Raw genomic sequence first — 26,467 nt, forward strand, 5'->3', positions numbered from 1 at the left:
TGTTGAGTTTAACATGTCTTCCGAAGGAACAAAAGGAAGAGATGGACGGGAGGAGGGGAAGCAGAAAACAACTTTCTTCTCAAGACTCCAGTCTTTTCTCTTCTGTGTTACCAGGTGGGATTGCTCTACTCATCTCATATATGCTTTTTGGACTGTCTCATCTACGCAGAGAAACTTGGAGGCTGTTTCTTACCTGGTGTGCCGTAACTACCACAATGATGTGAATCTTATTTGCGCTTTAGTGCCACAATGTGAATAAATGATAATGACGCCCTGAAAAGTGGAACTGCCTGTATTTTGGAGGTATCAAACATTCAGTAGCTGCTAGTTATCCCAAGACAGACTTCTGGGTACCCAGCAGCGCTGAAAACTGGCCCAAGAGAGTTTCGGGTTTGTTCCATTTCTACCCTTCCACTCTACTATCTCTGCACTCCCTCAACCCTTTGCCTATCAAAAAAATCCATGTCAGGCATTTAATGTTTTTCTTAGGGGGATGTCCCTAAAATTTGTCAATTATTTCAGACATGGTGGTACAATCTTCTGAAATCTACAGCTAACAATATATTTCAACAAAAAATGAGATACGGTGAAGGTTTGCTCTTTCTTCCATTGAAATGGTTCAAAAAAACAAAAGCCCTATTGTCTTCAGTGAAGACAATACCTCATAACACTGCGAGTTTTGGGATTGCGACAGCTAATTAGTGCATCTCACCATTCTTTTCCTTCTGCTAAAATCTGTACATGCAGATTCTTCACATGCAGAACCTGAAACTTTTTGTAAATTCTCTGGAATAGAGAGTGCACCTACTAATGCGTGTTATACAGGCTTTAAGATAATGGAGCTTAGCTCTCTGAGTCTGTAATATAAACAATAAATAATGGATAAGGAGACAAGAAAGCACTAAAAAACGCCAGACATGCGGAAGATTGGATTCAAGCGAACATACAGGGTCCCAGTGGGCAGAAGAAGATGATGGTGAATCTTGTAAGCTGTTTTCAGGAGACTGTAACCCCACACAAGTTGTTGGAGGTTGGGTGGAAATTAAATAAAGTGTGTTGTTTAGCTGTTGTGCAGGGCTTTCTTTCTAAAAAATAAAAAATGAAATAAAATAAATAAATAAATAAATTCAGTAGGCTTTGCTCTTGATGTGAGAAAATTCACCCTTTTTTAAAAAAAAAAAATATTAATTCTTAGGTGAAATTCACAAATATATCTTTATTCATAGTTGAAATTCACCAAATTCGGTGTGACCTTGCAGATAGCTTTCACCAACCTGAATTTTTCACTGGACAACTGGCTTTTCTTAAACCATTGCCTCACCGCTGTTTATCGGAACGGGCGATAGGACGGGGTTCCCCTGCGGGGGACGATCCATCAGGTGCTTTTCCAATCCCAAATCCTTCTAGTTTCAGTAACGATGAGAACCACGGGGGGGGGGGGGGGGGGCCGCTTTCTGAGCGGTCCCCAGCGCGGGGTCTGCCGGGCAGGACACCTGCAGGCTGCTCCCAAGGAGGCGGCACAGCGCAAGGGTGTGCCCAGGCCACGACACACCTCCGCGGGGCTCTCTTCGGGCGGCAGTGCCCGAGCAGCGCCGGCAGCGCGCCGCGACGGACCCGGCGAGCTCTCGCTGCGCGGCTGCGGAGGCGGCGGGCGCGCAGGGCAAGGAAGGCGCGGAGCGGGCGCACCCGCGGGCCGAGGGAGCGGGGCGCTCGGCGGCGCCGCGCAGGTGGCGGCCGCGGGGCTCGGGGAGCCGCGCTGCCGGAGCGGCCGTGAGTAGGGGCCGGGGCCGGGCTGCGCCGCGGCTCCCCGCGCGTCGGGCTCGCTGCCGCCTGCGCCGGTGCGCGAAGCCGCGGCGCGCCGGCGTCGCAGGTTTGCGTGGAGCGCTTTGCCTTTGCTCCAGCTGCTTTCTTTGGGGTGCTGCCGTTCCGCTGCTGCCCGTAACTCTAGCAAATCGGCACGCGTGTTTTTGAGGAGTGTGGGGAGTGACGGTGGGCAGGGGGGAAAGGGTTATGGCCTAAACCGCTCCCCTTTATTCTTCTGTCGAGGATGATGGGGGGTCTTGTAGAAAGGCTGTGGCGAATGATGGTGGATTTTAACCTCACGAGGGTTGTCCTTCTACCAGTATATCCATCAGGACAGTCCCACAGTCTCCTAAATTTATGGGCATAGCATAAGTTTTAAAGATGAAATAACAAGAGAAAAACACAACTAGAAATACATCAAAAAGGATGACTGAAAAAAAACAGATTTTTTTCACTTGCTTAGAAGTTATGTCAGACTGATTATATATCTTACTGTAATTATTATTTTAACCCACCTCAGTGACTCAAATTCTTTTTTTTAACGTATATACATGACATACAGAGCAAAGCGTAGGGGAACTTGGACAGTCAGTCATTTACTGTCTCAGAATATCACTTAGTTGGTGCATGGCATGACGCATACAAGTATCTTTAGTCTTCATCTTGATGACTGTGGTCAGTTATAACTGCTCAGTAAGTTTTAATCAAACATAAATTATTAAGGGAGATCTTCTATTCTATATTGTATGAATTATCCTGGATGATCTATTATGAATAATCTAGATGATTTAGTATTTATATGATATAGCACAAAGGACTACTTAAGACGATAACTGGGTTCAGTGGTATTGTTCTAGTTTGTACTGATTTACTATCTCCATACAAAAGTACTGTTTTATCATGCTGTTATAAATTTCTTTTAGTCCTTCTTTGTCAGTAGGGGCAATATTGATACTAAAATGTACTGAGTTATGAAAAAAACATAATTTTCATGAGAACTCTTTACTTATCGACTATTTCCAAAGGTGGTGGTGTGGGGAGCTTTTGTTATTTTGTATGCAGGTTTTGCCTAATGCGTCTTTCATCTTTGCATCTCATAAGTGTACAACAAAGGAAAAATCATGAGAGATGATTTTGTAAATCATGTAAAACCGGACCTCTCTGATGCTGGTAAGCTATGTACCTGAAAATGTTGTATGTGTTTGAGAATATATTTCACAGCTCCCAATACATCTGGCTTGATTGCTGTAGTGATTTTATAGGAGATAGCATATTAGCAGGCTTTGAGTATACTATTCTATAGCAATTTGCTGGACATACCCTGTTTTCTGCTTCATATTCTTCCAGTTCAGTAAGTTTCTAGTCAGTTTAAAATAACTAAAGTGATTACCCAGAAAATGTTCATGCGTAAGAGTCATTACACTGAGCTGAACTACATTCATTCACATGAGTAAAGTTATTTAGGCGATACTGGCCTGGGCATGCAAATAAGATGAGCCCAATAAGGTAGACATATGCTGTTGCCTTTGAATGGTTATTTAAACAAATCTTTACAGACTGCCTGACAAAGATGCATAAAAACAGCACGTGGAAAATTCTATACACAGTGAATCAGTAGTTATAATTAAGGTCAAAGCAGATTGGGGATGGGTACTACGTTGAGACCGTTTCTCCCCATGTGAGATTTGCAACTGGCTCCTTGTTGTGGTTTTGCTCATCAGTTTCTTTATCCACTTGTTACACCTCATCTTATGCTGTTATAATCATAAAATGTTTGGGGTGAGATTCCTCTTTTGTATGGATTTCTAAAGTCTTTAGTACAAAGAAGCTGGGCTCTGTGGAAACTACAGCAATACAAAGAAAAAAATAAAGATGGCTGTTGCGGGCAAAGACACAATTCTGCAGTTAACTCGCACACATTCAGTGTTACCTACAGCAATTATAATCTTTACTATAAGCAATTTCACTTAATAAGTAGGGCTTCTCCTCTTTTTTTGCATTGAATTGTGTAGGTATTTGTAGAAACATTGTCTAATTTTGCTTTTAGTCTTTGATACCTTTTCTGTACAAGTATGTTTTAATGGTGAAAAAAGAAGGTTGTTTTCTTCACAAAAATGGAACTGGACACTTTTTCTGGCGAGGAGGAAATGAACTGAAGAGAAAGGAAGTTTCAAGAAAAATAAGCTGGGTCGTTTCAAGAATATGAGAATAACTAGCCTTTAAGCTTTAAACTGCAAAAGAAAGAGCAGGGAAAGATGTAAGAAAGTGGTACAAAAGACTAGATAAAGATGGGATAAGACTGTTAAAACAAAGTCTGCTTTTTGTTCCATAGAACCTGCAAGCAATGGATATGACAATCCCTCTTTCCAATATGATGAAAATCTTCAACAGAGTGACCAGTTAAAGACTAAGAAAAAAAAGTAGGAGGTTCTCTGAACTTAATGTATTGGCTGTTGTTTTTTATTGCTTTGCCATAAGGAGCATATCTTAATTTAGTCTTTTGTATTTCCTGCTAGGAAGGAAAATGAGAAGACAGAAAAAAAGGTGGTTAGTATTTTTGAACTGGTGAGTGCCCGGTTTGATGGTCTACTTTACATTTCCTTTTCTCTATCTGTCACTGTGAATCATTTATGTATGTATAACAGTTAATAGGCCATCAAAAACTGGGGAAGACGTCCGAGACCCATGAAATGCTAAATCCTCTTTAAAATTTGGAGTGCTATGTCAGGTTCCCACCAGAGAGTAGTACTGGAAGTAGTTCAGTGTTAGTGCTGATGCAGAATGAAGCTCACCCATGTTGAGGTTGCTCTAGGACATATACACTGCACAGGCCCTTGCCTTAGCTCCATTTATAAAGGATTTATCCTGTGCTTGACCTCTGAGGGATTTACTGCCTGAGACAACTAGTGGCCTGTTTTCATGTCAGTTTTCTACAACCGCTATTCCCAAATACCCCTGTGCATAGACATGATTATTTTGGACTGAGAGAACTGTTGTTCCTTTCTGGTTTATTCTATGGCCATTTACGCTTCGGAGGTAGGTTAGGACACGTAGGAATAACAGGTTCTGCTTTCAGCTTTGCCGCATCCAGGAATAGCCATTGCATTTTAAATTCACATCAATTTTTAAGCCAAACAAATGTTCAAGGATGGACAAATCTTAATATACAACCACTGATGCAAACAATTTCTACTGGTAGATATAAGCCAGATGCTGGTTGATAACTCTTGTTTACATTTCAAAGGCATTATCTTAGTAAATATGTAACTTGGTAGAATGTAATATGTAATAAATTTTACAGAGATCATCACTTAGAAACATACAGAACACATACTTTTTTTTCTTTTCCTGTTGATGAGGAAATAACCATGCATCCTTACAACAACCTTACTGAATATTGATTTAAAGATGTATGTGACCTATTACAAAATTCTTCTTATATTCTGTTTACCTACAGTTTTAGTATTGTTGCTTCTTAGAACATATATGTAAAAGCAAAGTATATCCTGGAAATATGCAGTACTGTACCAAGTATGTGAATTATCAGATATAACTTCACTTTTTTTTTTTTTTTTTTTAATATTCACACAGTTTCGCTATGCGGATTGGGTGGATATACTTTTGATGATAGTTGGCTTGATAGCCGCGGCTACAAATGGTACTGGATTACCACTTATGATCATTGTCTTTGGAGACATGACAAATAGTTTTGTGCTAAACGGCATGAAATCAAATGCATCAGAAGGTAAGTGAATAGACTTCTCTACACATCAGTTATGTTTTGCTTCAGAGGCTAAGATATTCCCCAGACTGAGCATCTGAAAAAGAGTATGATGAGCAAAATTCATCCTTCTGTGAGTTACCAGATCATTTAAATCAACCTTTGATGGCTTGGACAGGACAAAAGCAGTCCTTTGACTGTGGTCTTTATGAATGAGTTTCAGCATTGATGGGACAGGCAGGAGCATGGCCACCTTTTGTATCACCAGTTATTGGGCAATGTTGTGCCCTTAGAGCAATAAATTCAGAAAAGGTGAATCTGTATCTGCCTAGTGTCTGACACCATTTGCTAAATGTAGAACACTCAAAAAAAGATGACCCTAGACTACCATGATTTATTTTCTATATATATTAGTTGTATAATTCATAGCTAATTTTTTTGCAGATACTTCAGTAAATGAGTCCAGTTGTCCATCAATTCCAGGGATAGATATAGAAGCTGAAATGACAAAGTAAGAATCTTTGTAATTACTCTCTTACAATAAATTATTATTATTATTATTATCCCTTTGAGTAGATGCCAAATTTTACCTTCTCAGAAGGGCTTTACAATAATTCATCACAAGCTTTGCTATTTACCTTAGTGGAGTAAATTAAGACTAATTGTAGCTTTGTAGATGTCACTTCTCTCTCCGGATATAGAGTGATTAGATGGCCTTTTTGTTCCCTTCTCCCAGGTTTGCTTACTATTATGTTGGAATTGGCTGTGCTGTGTTGATACTAAGCATCATCCAAGTGTGGACATTTTTGATCGCTGCTACAAGGCAGACAGCAAGAATCCGGCAAAAGTTCTTTTTTGCAGTACTTCATCAGGAGATGGCTTGGTTCGATACTATCCAGATTGGAACGCTGAACACTAGACTGACAGAGTGAGGGCTCTATTTATTTTTGGCCCCCTAAATGTGATATCTAAAAGAAAATTGCCATTTGTCTTCTATGGAATTACCTATAGAGAGTTTTGAAGAAAACTTTGAACTGAAGTGTGAAATATTGCAGCTCTTTGAGGGAGGAATTCATTATCCTTTTCCACTTCATTTGTGCAGTTTCTGTGATATATGCATTAGAAGGGTTTCTGCTATGTGGAATACTATATTCTGCCTGTCTGACATTGGCTTTGCAATATTTATGAAGTACATGGCAGACAGTACTAGACAAACAGCTCTGCTGTCTCCAACTAGTTTACAAACACTGAAAGCTCTGACACTTTATTGAATGGGTAAGAACTCACATTTATATCCACACAGATCTCAGTCTCGACTTGATCCAAAGTCAGTTGAAGACTTTTGGAGCTTTTCCATAGACTTCAATGGGTTTGGGAGTGAGGACGGCATACCCCAGGATGCGGTAGAGACTATATAGATGAACACAGACCTTTTCTGGGTTTTAAGATAGCTTTGAACAAAGCTGTAGCCTGAAAGCTGTGAGACTTAAATGAAACCACTCACAACTATAATATCTGCACTTCTTGGGAAGAGAAAAGGGGGAAGGAAAATGGTATAAAAAACAGAGGTTCTTACAAATAACAATTTTCTGATAGAGATAAGCCTTGATCTGAGGATGTGATTTAAGAATACAAAATGCATTAGAAAGCCCAGAGGAAAAAGCCATTTAGAGGAGGTCATAGAAAGTGAGAGGGTTGTTAGACTGTTTACTTGTATTATTTCATTTGGTTACTGGATATGGAACCTAGGTAATTTGTGACCTAGTGACAGGACACAGAAACAACAGAGAATGATGGAAAGTACAGAAAATGAGTTGTAGAAAATAGGTTTCCACTGTACTTTGGCCATACAACAGACTAATGGCACCATTCAGTAGCTGTAGTTAGAAATTTTACCCTGTGCCATTAAGAAATTGCAAAATTTCTTATATATCATGAAAGTGGAGGACAGGGAAAGGTTTAAAATAAGAAGCACTCCAAATTAACAACCTTTTTTTTTTTTTTTTTTTAAGTGACATCAACACCATCCATGAAGGCATCGGAGACAAAATCTGTATATTTGTACAATTTTTTGCCACATTTCTGGCAGGGATTATTATAGGATTCATCCACGGCTGGAAGCTGACATTAGTGATTTTGTCAGTCAGCCCTCTGCTTGCTGCATCAGCAGCAGTTTGGTCAACTGTAAGTGTGCGGAACTAATAAAGAAAGCAAACCAGAAAAACATCACAATTCTTCTCATACATAGGAAAAGGGAAGAGAAAGGAAAAATCCTTGCAAGGGCTCTTAAGTTGGGAGGCTGGTCCCATAGTTACTTTATCATTTATTCCCCTCTTCCTGTGGCTTTGTTACTTTGGGTGCCCCAAAAAAGCATAAGCATGCCCTTGCATGTCATGTGCCTTCAATCTACCTACTCTACCTTTATGCCATGTAGCAGGAGGATAATTTGCATCTTCCTCGTACAGAGCATTGCCTGAGGAAAGCCAGGCATGTGCTCATACCCCTCATACTTCCCTGTTAATACAAATGCCTTTCAAGCTCTTTCTGTTAATGCAGGCATAGTACTATACTTCTTGGAAATACTTTACCAAGTTTCATGCCAAGTACAGAGTTGACATGGGAACATATATACAGCTACCACAGAATGGCGTGATACAAATCAGTGAAATATCTGGAGAAGTTTCCCTTACAGATGGGGAGAGATTTTTCTCTTGTCAATATCTTGTAGTCACATTAATGGTCACTGCTTGTATTCTTTAGTTGTAATATGGGAATGTTCACCTTGAAGTACTGCAAAGGAATAATACGTACGGAAAAAGAGAATTAGAAGCTGTAATGTAATGAGTTTGCTTTCTTCAGTGTCTGTTATTGCTCTAGTTTCTGAACACCCCAGCTTGCAATATTTCTGTGCTCTGAGCACCATTATGTAAAAAAGTACTGTTTATCCTCGTTGGATGGAGATCAGAACTACTTACATTGCCTGTTAAAGTCATCTCTAAAGAGTAGAGTTTACTCTGTGAGGAATCACTCTACTGTGATTTGGACACAATCAAAAAAGCTAGAGAGTTTGGGGAAGTTCATGGCAGATGGAGGAGTTGATCCCAGATTTCCTAAAATTTATTCTTGTGCCTTGACCATTGATTACGCTTCTTCACCAATACAGTGTGCATATACTTTTGATAGGCTGCAATAAAATCTGTTTTCCAACTTTCCAGCTCCTGGCATCACTTACTGCTAAAGAGCTGTCTGCTTATGCTAAAGCAGGGGCTGTAGCAGAAGAAATCTTGACAGCTGTGAGGACTGTTATGGCTTTCAATGGACAAAAAAAGGCAATAGCAAAGTAAGTTTTTGAATTAATAATAATTCTACTTCATATATGCAAAAGAATTTTGGGTGTAGAGTATTGGAGAGGGGTGAGAGGAGGAGATGGCAAATTATCTTTGGACTCAGTTTATCCTTTTTTAAGTGAATAGCTCACCTGAAAATAAAGATGTGTAAACAGACTGAATCCATGAGCACAACTATTCAGTTTTATCACTGCAGCGTGGTCCAAATTTCTCTTCTGAAAGAGATCTGCAGTTGAATTCAGAAATCAAAGCTAAGGAAGGGTTACCTTTGTCTAGTACTCAAATACAGCAAAACATGTGATTAATTGCTTAACTTCTAGAACATGTGCACTGCTGTTCTGATCTTTGATTAATGAGCTTATTTTTAAGCTTCACTGGATAAAGGCCTTAAGTAAAATCGCATCACTGACTTTTATTATTTTAATGCTTTGCAAATAACACTTGTAGTTGACCTAATCCAGTGTTGGCCCTAGTCACATGTAGAAGGTGAGTCACTTGGTGTGAGCTGGAAATGGCAGGCCAGAACTTCTTTCACTTATCTGTCAAATAACCCAATAAGCAAGCAAATGAAAAAAAATCTGTGCATGATACAGGGCGTTGCTAGTGTCATCCAGCTGGGGAATGCAAAGACCTAATCTACAGCATCCATAAATCTTTTCCATCTTGCTCCGCTGTCATGATTGCCCTGCTCTTGTGTAAATGTTCTTAAATGGTGTAAGCTCTAGCTCTGGGTCCCACAGTCTGCTTCTGTATTCGTCTGCTTCTAAGGGCTGAAGTCTGGCTATCTTATGTTACTGGTCTCAGCTTACTGGGTTTTGCCCTTAAATTGCAACGGTTTTGAGATCCTTTTTTTTCCTTTCTTTCTTTTTCTAGAGTCTAAACCCTTTTCTCTTGCATGATGAAGGCAAAAACCCTGAAACTGGCCTAGATTAGTCATGCCCTACCAAGACTAGAGTCTGAGTGTCCTATGATAGGAGACCCTTCAAACTACTTTTCCCTTATTCCTGAGTTCTAGAGACAAAATAACTGATATCCAGGTAACTTCATACCATTAAGACCTTTTTCTCCCTCTGCTGTTGACCAGTCAGCATCTTCCACAGCTCTACTTCATTCTCATGTGGAACAGGTGGCTCTCCTGTGTGGCTTTCCTGGGAACATCCCTACCCAGGGACTGAGTGGGACATTTTGAAAACTGTAGGTTTCCTATACAGCTCTTGAAAGATAGTCTCAAGGAGTTAGGAAAAGCCACCATAGTGATTCGCTGTACAGAGTCTCCGCTGGCTGCAAATGTTTGCACTTGCCAGAGACCTTAAGTCATCTGTTTCTGGCAGAGGCTCAGTGCTTCCACTGTGATGAATTATACTTGTAACCCATACTTAAATCCAATTCTCATTCTCTATTCTTGGAGGATCTATGATGCTGCTGATTTGGGGTATTGGTTGGTCTTAAGAAGGTAACCAAGCCAAAACATTTCAATATATTTGAGTAGCGAATACAGAATTAGTAGAATGCAGCAACTTACATAATCAAAATTAGTTTGCGTCATTTTAAGATTCCTTCCCAAATGGCTAAACTTGACCCTTCACTTCAGATCTTCCTACTATGGGGAATTGGTGTGCAAAAAATATGTGCTAGGAGGAAACTACAAATTGCTGAGCCATGCCACTGACTGACAAGTAAAATGATATCTGTGATCCTTAGGTTATATTTTCCATAAAGAGCTTGAGAAAGTGAAAGCTATTAGTTGGAAACTAGAGATGAATGAACCTGAAGCATCCTTAGAAAAAATAATTCTTTCACTGAACTCATCAGTCTTTATGCTGGTCTTATGTGTTCACTTACTTGCTATATTGTCATGATAATCAGTAAATTAACCTAAGTGAAAGACTTACAACTTCCAGAATGGTCAGCAAGAGAACAACTCTGGTAGTTAGTGGGAGCTCTGGCTTCCTGTCATTTATCTGGCTTCATCCATAGTGCCTATTTTTTTCAAAAAATTGTTGATAACGCCTTTTTAAGATTTCCTTTCAGAGCTAAGAACAACAAATTGTTCAACAGTGGTATCTTGTCTTTCATCATGCAAATGAAGTCATTGTACTCAATTGTTTTCTAACTTTGTCTTTCACAATGGTAATTCAGTTGTGAATGATGTGTTTAGATGTTTTCAGAATATGTCAGAGCAGATTTATTCAAAAGAATTATATTCCTGCTAGCCTTCTGTCAAAAAATATTCTGCACACTGGATTAGAATCTGGTTCATTACTTTTATAGCCAAAAAAGCTTTTAATTAAGAAGGGCATTGAGAAATGTCAATCAGAGTGGCGTGTGGAACCTGACAAATTAATTGTTTCCTCATCCATTTTCAGATATGATGCTAACCTGGAGCTAGCTAGAAGTGTTGGAGTGAAAAAATCCATTACCACCAACACATCTCTAGGTGTTTCAAATTTTTTGATCTTTGGATCCTATGCGCTTGCGTTTTGGTATGGAACCAAACTCACTGTGGAGGATAAAGAAAATTATGACATTGGTCGTGTGTTAATTGTAAGTACAGCAGTGCAGCCTTGAAAAATGCTCTGTAATTTCAAGCAAATACTCTATTACACAAGCTGTCTATATAATTATCCCTACTTTCTCCTCAGCCACAAGAGGCATGCTAAAGTAGCTGTTAAAGACTTACTCGGTTTAAAATAACTGAGGGGAGGGCATTTGTTTTACCTAACTTTAGTGTTAAAGGGTAGGTATCTAGTTTGAACAGGACACTTGAATTTCCACTGTAATCAACGTTGGGGTAAAAGTACCCATAGAGTATAATTTTTCCCACTTCTCCCACTATTGTAGGGCAAGATGAACAACCTAGAGCTGCTATCTAGGCAGCAAAAACAAATAATTTGGACTGCCATTAAATGAATCCCACTGGTGGGGTCAATGTGTACTCTGAAGTCCTCAAGATCTCATTTGGCCAAGATGTCTTTTTTGTGGGGTATTGTTATTGTTACTTTTCACTTGCAAGTAACATTATATTGCAGTCTTAGCAATATGTTTAGGTTTCTATTGATTTGCAGGTGTTTGGCTATCTTCTTCAAAAGTTTGGCTGCATGCTTACCTTTCAGGCTTTGAGTGACTTCTGATGAGTTCTCCTCAGTGTGGTTCTTCACAGCAAGTGAAGTGCAGTGAAGCTAATTGAGTACGTCAGTCCCACAGCTGGGATTTCAGTTAGGAAACTCTGGACTATGTTTGGGAGCCTTGTACCTTTGGGAACATCTGGAAAGAAACAGGGAAAAATGTTTGTTCTGATTGCAGATGAAAGAGAAAGCAAACATATAGAAAGGAAAAGCCAATCATGCCACAAAAACACATATTAGTAGTTACTATTCACTGTTGAAAAACTTAGAGTGGCCAGGAGCTATTATAAAACTCACCTTTCACTTTTACATTTGATTTTCCTGGAAAGTATGCAGCAGAAGGTCTCGGGCATTGACTTGGAAATGACCAAAGCACTGGTGGATCTGTAATCGCCACTTACCTCGTGCCTTCTCTTTTTCTGATGCAGGTCTTCTTCTCTGTGCTTATCGGTGCCTTCTCGCTGGGACAGGCAGCTCCCAACCTTGAGAGTGTGGCTAATGCACGTGGGGCTGCCTATGAAGTGTACAGAATTATCAATAAGGTGCTTAAAAATTAAGCTTTTCAACTAGGTTTACGTTTTCCATCTTTGTTCTTGAGGGATGTAAAAAAAAAAAAATCCCTGAAGCCCGAAACCATGAACTCTGTAAAGGTGCCTACTGCTGAAACCAATAGTAAGATATCGCGATTCATGGGATGGAAACTAGTTCTTTTTTGCTACAATGAATTTGGGGAATCCTGGGATGTGTATCTGAGACTTGTGCATAAGGTCTTTTTCTAAGATTAGATTTTCAGTAATATAAGGAAAGTAGCAAGTAAAGTGAAACTACATCAGGTTTTTTTAATGCCTATATGTACAATTTCAGCTGAACTGTTTGGTTTTTATATTTGAGCATAATAGTGCTATTGAAAGCTATAATAATACAAATTTACAGTGACAATGTTGCTATGAAAGAATATTTCCACATTATTATTATGTTAGCCTTATTGTTTTGTGGAACAATTGTTTATCTACGTATATGAAATATTTTAAACCAATAGTACTAGAAAGCTAATATAGAAATGGCTGCATTTTTCCCTTTCCTGAGCATGAAACCCTCCTATATGTGTATCTGAGGTCATCATTTTGGCCATGGGATTGTACAGTCACTTAAGTTCTACACTTGCAGATTTTCTGCCAAATATTTTGTTGCATTTGTGAATGTGTTGTATTTGTAGAATTAAAATTCACACATTTAATTGTTCCCCTGTATTCATCTCCAAAAAGACTAAAAATCCTTAGGTCAGCTGGGTGTGCCTAGTAATTCCATGCCATTTTTCCCTTGAAATTTGTGTTACGTTTTTAAAGTCAAAAGGCTTGGTAAGAATAGCACTTCAATGATGTGCAGCACCCCCCAAGTAAAATGCAACAGCTCTGCAATGATGTGCTGCAATGTAAACCAGCAGCTAAGACTGTAGAGAACAGTGTATTCAGCTGAAACAGCAGTTCCAAAAGTATAGTAATGAGCAGTAATTTTAAATTACCTCTTTCCAGTAATTTTAAAATACCTCTTTCCAGAAACGGCTTATAGATAGCAGTTCTCAAGAAGGCTACAAACCAGACAAGCTCATAGGAGAAATTGAGTTCAGAAACATCCATTTCAATTACCCATCCAGACCAGATATTAAAGTAAGTATTCACTGTGGTTGTATCTAGTGCAATGAAATTCTGCAGCCTATATATGTATTCTTTCTTTAATCCTTTTGTTATCGTTACTCCTCAGTGCTTTCTCAGCTCAGAAATCAAAGGTGACAGGGCAGAGCTCTTCATCCTTTCTCTTAATGACCTCTCCAGGAGATGAGCTATGTTGCAGGTCTGGAGGACAAATGGGAGGGAAATAAGAAATATTTTGTTATCCCTCTCAAATCTACTGAGTCAGCAGCTCTCCCTACTAATAGTGTCAAATAATATTAATAGAACCATAAAGAATCAGCAAAAATATGTGGAAGTTATGCACAATCTCCCAAGCAATTGATGCAATACAGTGTAATCTCCAGTGTCTAGACTAAAACAGATCAAATATAGCTACTGTCAATGTTAATCTTGACAACACCTTTCCTGATAACAGCAAGTTAGAAACAGCCTATTAGGTGAGTGTGACTATTGGCATCAGAAGAACTTACAGTATCCAGAATATAATTCTTGCTTGATATGTGGACACCAGGATATCAGCATCCTGGAGATGTGAACTTCACTGGATGTAACACAGGGAGAAAAGCGCAAAATTGCAACTATTTTAATCTCTCATTGCAAAAACATGTGTAGGCAAAACTGTAAATCAACCTGATATAAACAAAAAGAGTTCCCATAGCAGCAAAATATTTTGGCAACTGTACAGTATTACTCATATATGTAAAGGACATCTTTTGAGGTAAAATGTTCCTAAATGTGAAAATGGCAACAAAGATGCCGTTATCTGAACTATTATTCCCAAGGTTGCTCAGGCCCTTAACAATAAGGGTTGTGATTTCTTAAGGACCTTCCAGCAGTTACCTTTTCAAAACAATCATTTGTAGACTAAAAATGGAACAAACCGAGCTTGTTTCTCAGCAATAATGCTTAGCACCTTTGAAATATTTTTTCTGTGAGATTCATAACTAAGTTTTATATTTTCTAAGCCCTGAAAAAGGAGGAGGGCAGTAGAACATACGCTACAATGTCACACAAATCAGAGAAAATGAGCCATTAAGTTTTGAGTACTGTGGCTGTGTCTATATTGGTTGATTTGAGTGTTCTAGGGAATTTTCCCAGGCACTGGAATGCAATGGTCTATGCAGGGAAGCTGTTAAAATGTTTCTTGGCATGAACTTGGCCTGTTCCAGCCATCAATCTTCTCAGATAATTCCCAGGCTTGGTTTGGTAGCCAGAATGATCCAGGGACCATTCCCCAAAGGCAGGTTGCCTACTGCCATCCTGCTTTGGAGGCTAATACACTTTAAAAGCATAGTGTAGGCTGTTCCAGATCAGTGCCCCAGAACATTCCCAGATACATTTAAATTACTACAATTGCAGTAAGCTGTCAGGTGACACCCCACACTACTTTCTCGATTATTGCTATAATTATTTTCACAGACTATCTTATAATCAGTCTACCAATTTAAATAACTTCAAATTTGTCAAACTGAAATATAAATATTGGCTTTTTTCCAGATTCTCAAAGGCCTAAACCTGAAAGTTCAAACCGGGAAGACCATTGCTCTAGTTGGTGCCAGTGGTTGTGGAAAAAGCACTACCATTCAGTTGCTACAGAGATTCTATGATCCCGTTCAAGGAGAAGTAAGTTCCTACAAGTGAACTACAAAAACTGAAAGCTATTACGATAAGCATGAATTTTCCATGTTGACTGAAATTTTGTTATTGATTGAATTCAAGTACGTCTCTGCATAGTTTTGTAATTCCACCATTTAAACTTCAAATTAACTGTCTTTTTCTGATGGTCTGATTTTTTTCTTCATTATGTTTCTCCTTCTTATGGTAGCTTACCAGAAGTAGTAAATACCACAAACCTTTCAAGTGATGCAAAGATATGAAATTAAAGTTCTTATTAGCAACTGGTTTCTAGTAGTCTGTAAATTTGACTTTCTGTCTCTTAAAAAAAACATAATTCAACAGTACTCTGTAATGTTTTTCTTCATTTCCACTGAACATAAACAAAAACCTAGAGTTCTTCATATTTTAAATAATTGTGTTCTTAGCTCACTTTTCTGAATCTGCTAGCCCGCAACAAAACTTTGCATCATTATACATTGTATGTCTGCTTTACTGCTCCTAAACAGTGGATCTGGTCAGTAAATGGTCAGTGTTTCTCATGAGAAATTTTGAAAGGAAAAATATATATTTAAGGAAAACGTTATTTTTATATTAAACAATATTTAAAGAATGCTACTTAATAATTATTACTCTTTTTTGGAACTTGGTAAGTATTTTTAAGTATTAAAGAGTAAACTACTACTATATAATGTATCTAGGTAGCTATCAATTATCAACAAGTTTTTTTTTTTGGCTATTGTTTCCATGGCTGTACATGTGTCGGTATGCTGTTTTTCTGCTGTGCCAGTGTAAATGTTCATAGGACCACGTGGCAAATGATCTGGCTTAAAAATAATCTCCCTCATTCTTTTTGATGGATTTGGACTGTTTCTTCGATCTGATGTAAGGAGCAGCCATAGAGTGTGTAGCCACAGTTGAGAGGACAGTGAGCTCTGGCACAGGGACATGAAAACAGGGAAAAAAGTAATCAGGGAAGAAGAAGGAAATCTCTTAAACCAGCTTTGTTCTCAGACCACATATTTATTGAACAAACCTTGATGTCTTCCCTGTTTATACTGCTCCTCTCCAATTTTTAGTTCATGCAGTACATGGAAAAACTGCAAAAAATGTCTCCCTTGCATTAGTTTTCTACTAAAGAGAACAATAAAAAAAATACTTATAATTTTCATCACTGCATCTGATAATGAAGTCAGGTAATAATCATTTGCCTATTTCAATTCATGATTCAATAGAATTAATTTCCTTGTCACCTTTGACATATGCTTGTCCTCTCAGGTTACCTTAGATGGACAGGATATTCGGACACTTAATGTAAAGTGGCTAAGAGAAAATATTGGTATTGTGAGTCAAGAGCCCGTTTTGTTTGCAACGACAATAGCTGAGAACATTCGCTATGGCAGAGAAGATATTTCTGATGCTGAAATTGAGCAAGCAGCTAAAGAAGCCAATGCTTTTGATTTTATATCAAGACTACCTGATGTGAGTTCATGAACTTTTTTACTATAATAATCAAAGGTCTGTTTAGGCCAGTGTCCTTTTTCTGACAGGGAGAGCATGGGAAATCAAGCTATAGTGTAACTTCCCCAAATAAACTTATAGCCTCCAGCAGCTTTCGGTTCAGGGACTTTCTGGCTCACAACCTTTGTGTGGTTGCCCTCAATGGACTTGTTCCTATGTTTGGAAGAAATTTAGACATTTTAACTCAGGAGAACAGAAGCTGTATGGCTGTATTACCATCCCCACTGAACTCGCGCAGTGTGAGGAGAGTCGGGCTTTTCATTAGAAGATACAGAAATCCAAAGCTCTGCATGGAGAGTCATCTGCCCAGATCAATAGGAAATGGGGAACTAGGGAAATGTGCCCTGAACCCAGGGTATTTCTGGGAGCTTAATCTGGATTGGAGAGAGGCATCTCCTTCCACCTGAGATTCACTACTTTGAATACTCTCCTAGTAGTAGATGCATTAATGCTTTTCCTTCAGTGGAAAAAAAAAAGAAAAAAAGAAAAGAAAAAGAAAAGAAACAAAAAAGAACAAGATCAATCACTAAAAACACATCCTCAAGAATAGATAATAGTATGCCCCTCCCTTTTGGTCCTGCAGTTAAAAGAGGTGGAAAAGTGCCCACTAGGCACAAGGTAATTCTTTTTTCCGATTTCCAATTCTTCTACTATCAGAGAGAATTCAAGCCGCATCTCTCAGGAGTGTGCCATTTCTAGCATGAAAAAGCCTATTCCAAGATGGGAAAAGTTCACGATGTCCTCTTCTAAAGCCATTGTACTTGCATGATTTTCCTGGGTCAGAGGGACAGGAAAGCGGAACTGGACCCCAGAGGCTGAGGGAGCTAACCAGATGAGAGCCAGGAATTTAAGTCTTTCTTGTCAGCAATGGTTATTAGATTGTATTTTCTGATTAAACAGCTGTAATATAGTGTAGCTTAGGACTTGCTCCTTTGGAGTGAGTGACTGGGTCAGCAAGATCCAAGTTGTGACACCAGGGACGTGTCCTGGGATCAGAGGAGGCAATATTAGAGGTCCTGATGTGACATTGATATGACTTGGTTCCCTACAGTCTCAGCCCTGTTGAAAAGGTAGATAGTCCTCAGCAAATGTAGAGCGCAAATGCATGTACCTAATTTTACTGACTTCAGAAAACCCAGGATTTGGAGCACTCTGAGAGCAAACAGTAATTATCAAGACTTTAAAGTTCAAATTTAGGCATATAAAGTACATAACGGGGGTAGGGGAGCTTATCTAATGGCTAGTTGGACAGGTGTAGTTGCATGTTTGCACTATCTGCATAGATGATACCTGCAGCAGGTCAACCAGAATAACCTCTTGTCCTGAAGTTGAGTGTGAGCACAACATTGTACATATTGTCTGTCACACCGGCAGAGAAGTGTGAAGTTTGTTTGAGACATTCCATAGCTTTTATTTTATTTTCTCTTTTTCTCAGAAATTTAACACCATGGTAGGGGAAAGAGGGGCTCAGCTGAGTGGAGGACAGAAACAGCGAATAGCTATTGCCCGTGCCCTGGCAAGGAATCCTAAGATTCTTCTTCTGGATGAAGCTACATCGGCATTAGATACTCAGAGTGAATCCATCGTGCAAGCAGCTCTTGATAAGGTATCAATTTTGTTATTAAAGCTACCAGTCACCATGAAATAGTGCATTGCAACAGCATTTGAGAAAAATTAACATGCACGGTTCAGTGCAGCTTTCTGAATCAAGGACACTGGAAAATAAAATTTGGATGGATGTTTCAATTTCAGTGTTATAATAGTAAGTTTATAGTAATTAATCACAACTCCACTTGGGAATCACATCTATTTATTTTTTTAGTATCATTACTAATTATCAAAACATTTGCACTTATATGAAGTATAACTTAGGTCTCCTGTTCTTCTTTCCTCAGATCGCAATTGTTCATTTGCTGGTTAAGTATGGATAGTACATTATCAAGGCAAAGCATGAGGACTGAATGGCCTTTCAGAATTAATAGAAACATACAGTATGATATTCCTTGTACTGGTTCTTCACTGAACAGTCACTTCATAATCTTCAGACAGCTCTTGGAATTTAGTCATTCTCTTTTTCACAAATACAGACATTCGTAAATCAGATCCTTCACTGAACAAAAACCTGAGCTAGTTACTAACACTAAGTCTCTGCCTCCCATTTGTTACCAGCATCACAGCTATAGGGGGGATGCTATTGCGGAGCAGAGCTGTCAGAGTTCACACCAGTGCCTCCAGCTCATGGTCCACTCCGTAGCATGGCCCTCCTACATCAGCAGTTTCCACTCAGATGAAATGAAGTCTGGAGCCTTTCGTTAATTAAGAACGACACAGTTGGTCTAGAATGTCGTATCACGTCTCTGATGTGCATTTTAGGATTTTTCACTAAGCTTTTTAAAAAATGCATTACTTTTAATTTCAGTGGTCCTGAATACAGCTTTATGAATCACATGTAGGTCTCAAGGGAAATACATAACTTAGCACTTTCATCATCAGTCAGTTTAAATCTATGAGGTCAAATGTAGCTGTCAGTTATACTCACAGGACTGTACCGATATTTCTAGTATTGAGGTAACATGAATTCAAAGATAATATTCTTCTAATTTGTCTATAAATGATATATTATTGCTGCAGTGTAAGGCACTAAAAAGGTTGCCATAATTTAGTCTTTGTCTGCATGTACCCTATTCTTTAATCTCATGACCAAATAATAACTTTTTTCCCAGAAGTTTACTGCTTCATTTAGTGCATAACATAGAGGGAGAGCACTGCACAGGGACTGCTCTATATGCTCTGTCCTCATCCTGCAGGCTCCCGGTCTGCAAATCTCTCATTTATCGCAAGAGATTTCAGTTTTCTCTTCCTGCTCCCGAGCCAATGTCTGCTGCAGGCTTCAGGGAGGAGGCAGTCACGATTTTCTCCAGCAGTCACAAGCTGGAGCATGTTTGGTCACTGATTGAAGGCCTGTGTGTGTCACTAGTCTATATGTGGGAGCGGGCAAGGGGTGGAGCGTGTAACCTGCCAACAGAGACTTCGGAGGCTCTAGCTGCCAAATACTGGCAAAGCCCTGCCGAGAGCATATCGATTTGAGACACAGCTAATTTAGAAGGACTTGGAGAGAATTTCAGGGTCACATTTCTGGCTTAGACGTGCTCCACTCCTTTATACTTTCCTGCTAAGTCTTATCAGAAGTCATGCTAATGTTATACTACCACAGAGATTATGTAAATAACATGTATTTTTTCGCTTTATTTGGAAAAATATTTATATAATTTTCATTTACCCACACATGTAGCTGTACAAACACCTTATGTGCAACTTTAGCTTGAACAGTTCGATTTAAAAAAGTCAAATAACCTTAATTATGGGCTTTAATACCGTCATTGCCAATCTAATAAGATTAATCTGACTTTATCTTCCTGAATTCAGTAATTGGACGTGTTCTTAGACTGATAAGCAAGAGACGTGAAACCAGGGAAAAGAGTGGTGATTTTTTTTAGAAGGGAGGGGTTTATCTAGAGCTATATGTAGAAAGAGAATAAATACTTAAAAATAACTTTGTGTTGGTTTTGTTATTTACGTGTACATTTAAATGTAAATTGCTTCCTTTGTTTTTCTAAAAGGCTCGGAATGGGCGTACCACCATTGTGATCGCTCACAGACTGTCTACCATCCGCACTGCTGACACCATCGCTGCATTTGAGAAGGGCGTTGTGGTTGAACAAGGTACACACAGTGAGCTCATGTTGCAGAAGGGAGTCTACCATTCTCTTGTAACGCAGCAGGTAATGGCAAATGATTGATTTTCTATCATTGCACGATGAAGTTATACGTGTAACATATTAAGACGACGCTTAAGACACATGCTGACATGTGCTTTCTCTCTGTAGTTCCTGCATGTCGTCCAGCTGAAAGCTGGTCAATCAGTCTAGCCTAAGACAAGGGCACAGGCTTGGATACTCGTTTTTTTTACCTGTAACAGTTTCACATTGACGTGATCTAATATGTCAAAAACGTAACTGACTGGAAGACATAGACTACAAAATTATGACATAATCACAGAATTAGTAGATTCCAGATCCCACTTACACAAAGTGCTTACAAAAAAGATTACAAAAAAAAGAAAGAGCCAAATTCTCTATTATTACTTCCATTTCAGAACTATTGAAGCAACTGTGCTCACATGATTGAAGTAGTAATATTCATGAGAAACAAGTTTCACTCTTCCTTCTCTCCACTCAAAATGTCTTGTTATTGTATATCCTGAACTGTCACTAGGGTTGTAGCAATAATGTTCAAGATGATGGGACGTCAGAAGAAGATGAAGATACAGAAGCTGAGGAATGTGACGACAACAACAGAAATGATCTTGTGCAGGAATTGACTGGTCAAGCTGATTTTGAGGATCTGGGGATCTTTAAGAAAGGCAGCATTCGTAGAAGATCCAGCAGATATAAGAGCAAGAGGTGCTCTTCTAAGAAGAAATCTTCTAAAAAAAAGAAAGAGAAGGACCTGGAGGTTGGTACTAAAATTTTAGTTCAGAGGTTTAGTGATAGCTTGTAAGCATAATCATCAAGCACGTTATTTTAATTATTTCTAGATAGCTGACAGCCTTTACTCTGGTGCTATTATAGGGAGTACAAGCTATGGTGAATACTTGCCCTCAGGAATATAAGGGAAACATACATTTCAGATACCACAAATTCCATTTGGACACTATTGACACAAAATGTGGGAAAATCTGTGCTGTTAGAGATTTATTATAATCAGTTAAATAAATACTAAGTCTCAAGTTTTGCCACACTACATAAAAGTAGCTGTATTAATTTCAATGTCCTTGGCAAGTTCTAATTCTGTCTAGTTAAAGTAATAATTGTGAGATTTCATTTGTATTATTCTTTACTTCCTACTGTGAAGTGTTTCACAAACTTGAGGATAATATAATCCCCAGGGTGTGTATAGCAAGTTTTAAGTCACTTTGGGATATATACATATATATGAAATGGAAAAAAGGTACCAAAACTCTGATTTTTTTAAGTTTAACCTAAAGAAAAGAACCACTTCTCTCTGTCTTAATGTATATATCAATATATCTATATAGTTCTGGAGGTTCTTATTTATTCTAGTAAGACACTTTCATTGAGCAGAAGAAGAGAGAAGTCATGTTTTAGAGATTGAACTCTTTTTTGTCAAAGTTGAGCAAAAGTTGCTCATTGCAATCAGTAGGAGAACACTCCTAGTGGATTCTGGGTTCTGCTTGGTCTAGAAAGCTCGGCATAACTTTAGTTTTGATCCCATTTTGTACTATTTGAACTGCATGTAACAATTCTTCGCATTTTAGGTATTAAATGTGCTGGCAAAAGAGTTGCCAAATTTTTTTATTATTATTTTAATCTGACTTCAGGACCTTCAATGTGAAGAAATAAAATACATATTCTGAAGTAAAAACCTGGATCCTTTGAAATCTATGGAAATTGGGATTTCATCTGTAATACAGCATCTGATTATTTAGCATGCTTTTGGAAGCCATGGTGTGCTTTGTATTTATCTATGTCTCTTTTCACTAGAATATGGTTTCCAGCTAATACACAATGCAAACAGTACACAGGATGGATCTATTTGTATTATCATAGAAATGTGTGACTTTAAAACGTACTTTTTATCTGTTTATTATTACTATATTCAAGCTTAAGATCTTAGAGAAAGTGAGTGTACGTACTCATGGCTTAGTACTCATCACATTGGCAAAAAAATTGCGAAATGAAGCATCTAGCTTTTGTAATTTTTTATTTCAAAAAGTTCAACTCACTTTCATGGTTGAAGCTCAACCGCTCGATGCCTCTGAATCACAGGATAAGATAGCCAGGAGGCAGAAGCAATAATCCCATCTAATATTTTGTCTCATTTCCAGTGTTTTCATTTTTTGCTTTTCCAGACCAGTGGAGGCATAAACATATGAGTAAATCAGTAAAACACAACAGAGTATTTGTGTATTTTTAGAGTAGATGCAGGCTAAATCACTGTTAAACATGCCTGTTTCATGCTTCTGATAATGATGCATAGGCTGCATTTTGTAAAAGAAAAAGACATCTATACCCAGTTGTATTACTGCCAACTCACTAGCATTTAGCTGAAGCTGAACTAGATCTTTTCTCTGCTCTAGACAGTGAGATCTTTATAATGATTTGAGTGTTAAAGTTGCCATTCATGATGACCAGTCCTATCTGACTTTCAGTGAGCTGTACTGACCCTTCTCCCCTCATGACCTAGCCCTTTATATTTTTGTCTCCGGATTTGTACAGTGTAATTGAAGTCCTAGGATATGAAACAGCAAAGCTGCAGATCTCCAGCATGTTTGTTCATTCAGAGAGCACATAGAGGGCTTTCAGCAGTTTACTAATACAGTTCACTACTCAGTGCCCAATTAAGTCCTCCTCTATGGGGATTTTTGTGTTCTGCAGCTTTCCGAGGAAAAATTACAAATTTCCCTTTCATCTAGGAAGAAAATCTCCCTGCTGTGTCATACTCCAGAATCCTGGCTCTAAACAAACCTGAATGCCTGTATGTAGTGCTAGGAGTGATTTCTGCTGCCATCTTAGGTGGAGTCCATCCTGCATTTGCAGTTATATTTGGAAAAATCATCGCGGTAAGTTCTGCAAATGGACATTGGATTCCTGAGCTTCCTTCATCCCAGCCAATTCTCTCCATGGGAGACTCTGGGTGGTGTAAATGTACTCTACTCAGGTAAATGTAGCCCCCATTAGCTCCCTTCAGGTGTCTCAGACATCCTACAGCATATAGAAGGCCACTAGATGCCTATGTTTAGACAACAGAATTACATGAAGATATGGGGAAGATGTCGATCTCTGCAGCCTGAAGGCTAGGGTCTTTTCATCAGTCCAGACGGTCTGGATCAGAATTTCTCTCAAGTATTTTGTCTATTTTCCATCCTCATACCTCATATAAAACAAATAATTTTCTTCTAGTCCTCAGGTTAGTCTTAAAAATACACCACGTGAACCAAAGTGAATGCGCTACTTGCCTATACTTGCCCTAGAGCTTTTGTGTATTAAATCTTAAAAGTCTTTCAAGATGCCTTGTGTTGTCAGTGCCATTCAGAGCTATTGGACTTCATAAACAGTTGCTCCTTTGTTTCCCACATCACCCTCCCGCAAGGGGTGAGGAGTCTCCTGTGGGGTTCCTGTACCAAACAGTTCCTATACCATGGTGCTGAAGTAGGATGATGGGGTATCATCCAGAAAAAGAAAGGAGACTAGAGGGAAAACTTGAAAGAACGTGACAGGATTTCCAAGCAGCTCAAAGGGATATGGATTTGTCTGGTAGAGACAGGTTCCAAAGTAAAATAGATAAAACCCGGTGAACTTACTGTCTAGAGGCAGAGTCACCACAGAATTGCAGCTAATCAGCAGAGGAAATGACAAATAGTTGGAGATGGAGGAACGTCAACACAATGTAGGTTAAATGGAAAACTGGACTTCCTTCTGGCCCACAGCAGTGAGCTGAGTGCAGACTGAGCTCAGGATGCTGGAGACAAATACAAATGCAATAGAATAGTTTCTTGAGAAGAAGTTTGGTTTATGTAACTGGCAATCACTATGTGCTAATTTTTGTGTTTTTTTCTTATACAGGCTTTCCAAGAAATAGATCCAGAAAAAAAGAATAACAAAACTTTGGTGCTTTGTCTAATGTTTCTTTTACTTGGAGTGATTACCCTAGCCGCATACATAATCCAAGTAAGCGTAACCAAAATGCTAAAAAGTCCATAACTCCCCACCAAGCTGCAGGTATAATTGCTATCAGTTCAGCTTAAGGAGCAAGACGGGCCTTACAAAACCATGTATAAGCGCCAGGGTTCTTTCTGACGTATGTGATTTATCTATGTGTTTACTTAAATCTAAGTAAGCAGAAGATATGTCTTTAAAAAAGCATGGCTCCATTGAAGATGACGGTGAATTCAACATGACTGAAATCAAAGCTGAGGGCCTGGCCATAAAAGCTGTAGTTCAAACTTACATGTCCCACTGATAGTCTATAGACTTTTTCCAAGGAAAGTTGGTGAATGGCTGGCACTGAATAGAGACGTGCAGATGGTCTTTTTCATATCTTCCAACAAAGTCCACAATTTTCCATCCTCCTATTTTCGTAGCTTTCAGGAAATGGTTATTGTACATTGATGCCTGTATCCCCAAATCCATTGGCATGACTGGTGCTGGTGGACACCTCTGGTAGCAATCTGAGTAGGATGGCCAACAGCGGATTGGGTCTTGTGGTTGGTTTATCTTTTGACATTGTTGAGGTGTGTGAAAAAGACATTACAACAAAGCTCCTACTTTCTTTGCCATGTTGCTCCTTTTCTGTGGGAAAACAGAGTTTTGGGCTCCAGGAATGTGAATAGCAGCTTTTCCAAGTTTTACAAATACACAGAGGATTGCAAGAGATTTCTTGGTGTCATTGCTTTTATGGTGTGATTTTTCTAATCTGTTGCTTTAGCTCAGTGTATAAAATGTGACTGTTTCTCTCTACTCCCTTCCACACACAGGGATTTATGTTTGGAAAGTCTGGGGAAATACTGACAATGAGACTGCGTTCTTTGTCCTTCAGAGCATTGCTTCAGCAGGTATGAGTTATGCAGCTAGAATTTCATGAGAGCCAGATGGCTTTTTCAGACTCTTACAAGATATATGTTTAGTTTCAGTTGTGTGGTCTGGAGAAAAGACAAACAAAAAGCTGTCTTTTCTACCAACGGCTTAGAAAAGAATACTGTTTTTGTGGAAGTCTCCTATCTCATGGGCAATTTAGCCCAGTGCTGCTACTGAAAATAGTCTAAATTTGAAGGAGTATCATTGCACATGTGCACATTTCTGACATGCTAACATGCACATTTGACAAGAACCTGGGTGAACAACGAGAGCTTCAGGGAGGACCATATAAAATTAATCTGCACTTGCACATAGATTTAAGTCTAATCTGTTTAGCTGTTCAAGTTTAAATCTATATATTACAGTCCAAACAAACTGTCTGGTAACTTTTTTAAAGAAATCAAATTGCACTATTGCATCAAGAATTATTTGCGAGAAAAGTTCTTAAATTTAACCCTTTCTGTTAATGGATTCATGAAATTTTAAACAAATGATTGTTATTTACATAGGAGTTTTGAGGGTGAATAACTTGGCACCCCATGCAGCCACTGAGAAAAATTGACAAGGACCTGTATGTTCATGGAAACATCTGAAAGGGCCTAGAAGGGAAAATATTATAAGTATTTTAGAAAATAATTCCTATAACCTTTTGGAGGTAAAAGGGCCTGTTTCCATTCTGTATGGACAACTATAGATCAGAAATTGCTCCTCTGTAGTTAATGGAGTAGGTAACTGCTGTGAGAAGAAAAGACTTACCTTTCTTCAGGCCGAAGGAATAAATGGGGTTTATAACAAGAATTTTTGAATAGATACATTCTAAAGAACATTGCAGCTGTGACAGCACATTGTTTGTGAACAATTACATGTTCAGAGCAGAATACCACTCTTTAAGTTTTTTGTTTTAGTTTACTTAGAAGATATTTACTACAGAAGAAGACTATTGTAGCTTATTGCAGTTAGTGCTGGCAGTGAAGTCACTGCCATTTCC

General features: G+C 38.7%; 1 protein-coding gene across 1 annotated transcript in view; it reads left to right on the top strand.

The window, feature by feature from the left end:
• The first annotated feature begins 2,924 nt into the window (after window positions 1-2,924).
• The window catches only part of ABCB5 (ATP binding cassette subfamily B member 5), a 33,831-nt gene continuing 10,288 nt past the window's right edge, over window positions 2,925-26,467 (top strand). The window contains exons 1-19 of the mRNA XM_062567801.1: window positions 2,925-2,973; window positions 4,136-4,223; window positions 4,320-4,368; window positions 5,395-5,548; window positions 5,969-6,035; window positions 6,261-6,452; window positions 7,537-7,708; window positions 8,740-8,864; window positions 11,238-11,415; window positions 12,425-12,538; window positions 13,553-13,663; window positions 15,185-15,310; window positions 16,580-16,783; window positions 18,258-18,428; window positions 20,443-20,604; window positions 21,098-21,337; window positions 23,319-23,465; window positions 24,469-24,573; window positions 25,380-25,457. Of these exons, the coding sequence (XP_062423785.1) occupies window positions 2,925-2,973; window positions 4,136-4,223; window positions 4,320-4,368; window positions 5,395-5,548; window positions 5,969-6,035; window positions 6,261-6,452; window positions 7,537-7,708; window positions 8,740-8,864; window positions 11,238-11,415; window positions 12,425-12,538; window positions 13,553-13,663; window positions 15,185-15,310; window positions 16,580-16,783; window positions 18,258-18,428; window positions 20,443-20,604; window positions 21,098-21,337; window positions 23,319-23,465; window positions 24,469-24,573; window positions 25,380-25,457 (2,532 nt within the window). The remainder of the gene's footprint in view (window positions 2,974-4,135; window positions 4,224-4,319; window positions 4,369-5,394; window positions 5,549-5,968; window positions 6,036-6,260; window positions 6,453-7,536; window positions 7,709-8,739; window positions 8,865-11,237; window positions 11,416-12,424; window positions 12,539-13,552; window positions 13,664-15,184; window positions 15,311-16,579; window positions 16,784-18,257; window positions 18,429-20,442; window positions 20,605-21,097; window positions 21,338-23,318; window positions 23,466-24,468; window positions 24,574-25,379; window positions 25,458-26,467) is intronic.

This window comes from Rhea pennata, chromosome 2 (assembly GCF_028389875.1).
Source record: "Rhea pennata isolate bPtePen1 chromosome 2, bPtePen1.pri, whole genome shotgun sequence".
In the NCBI taxonomy this organism is placed as follows: domain Eukaryota; kingdom Metazoa; phylum Chordata; class Aves; order Rheiformes; family Rheidae; genus Rhea; species Rhea pennata.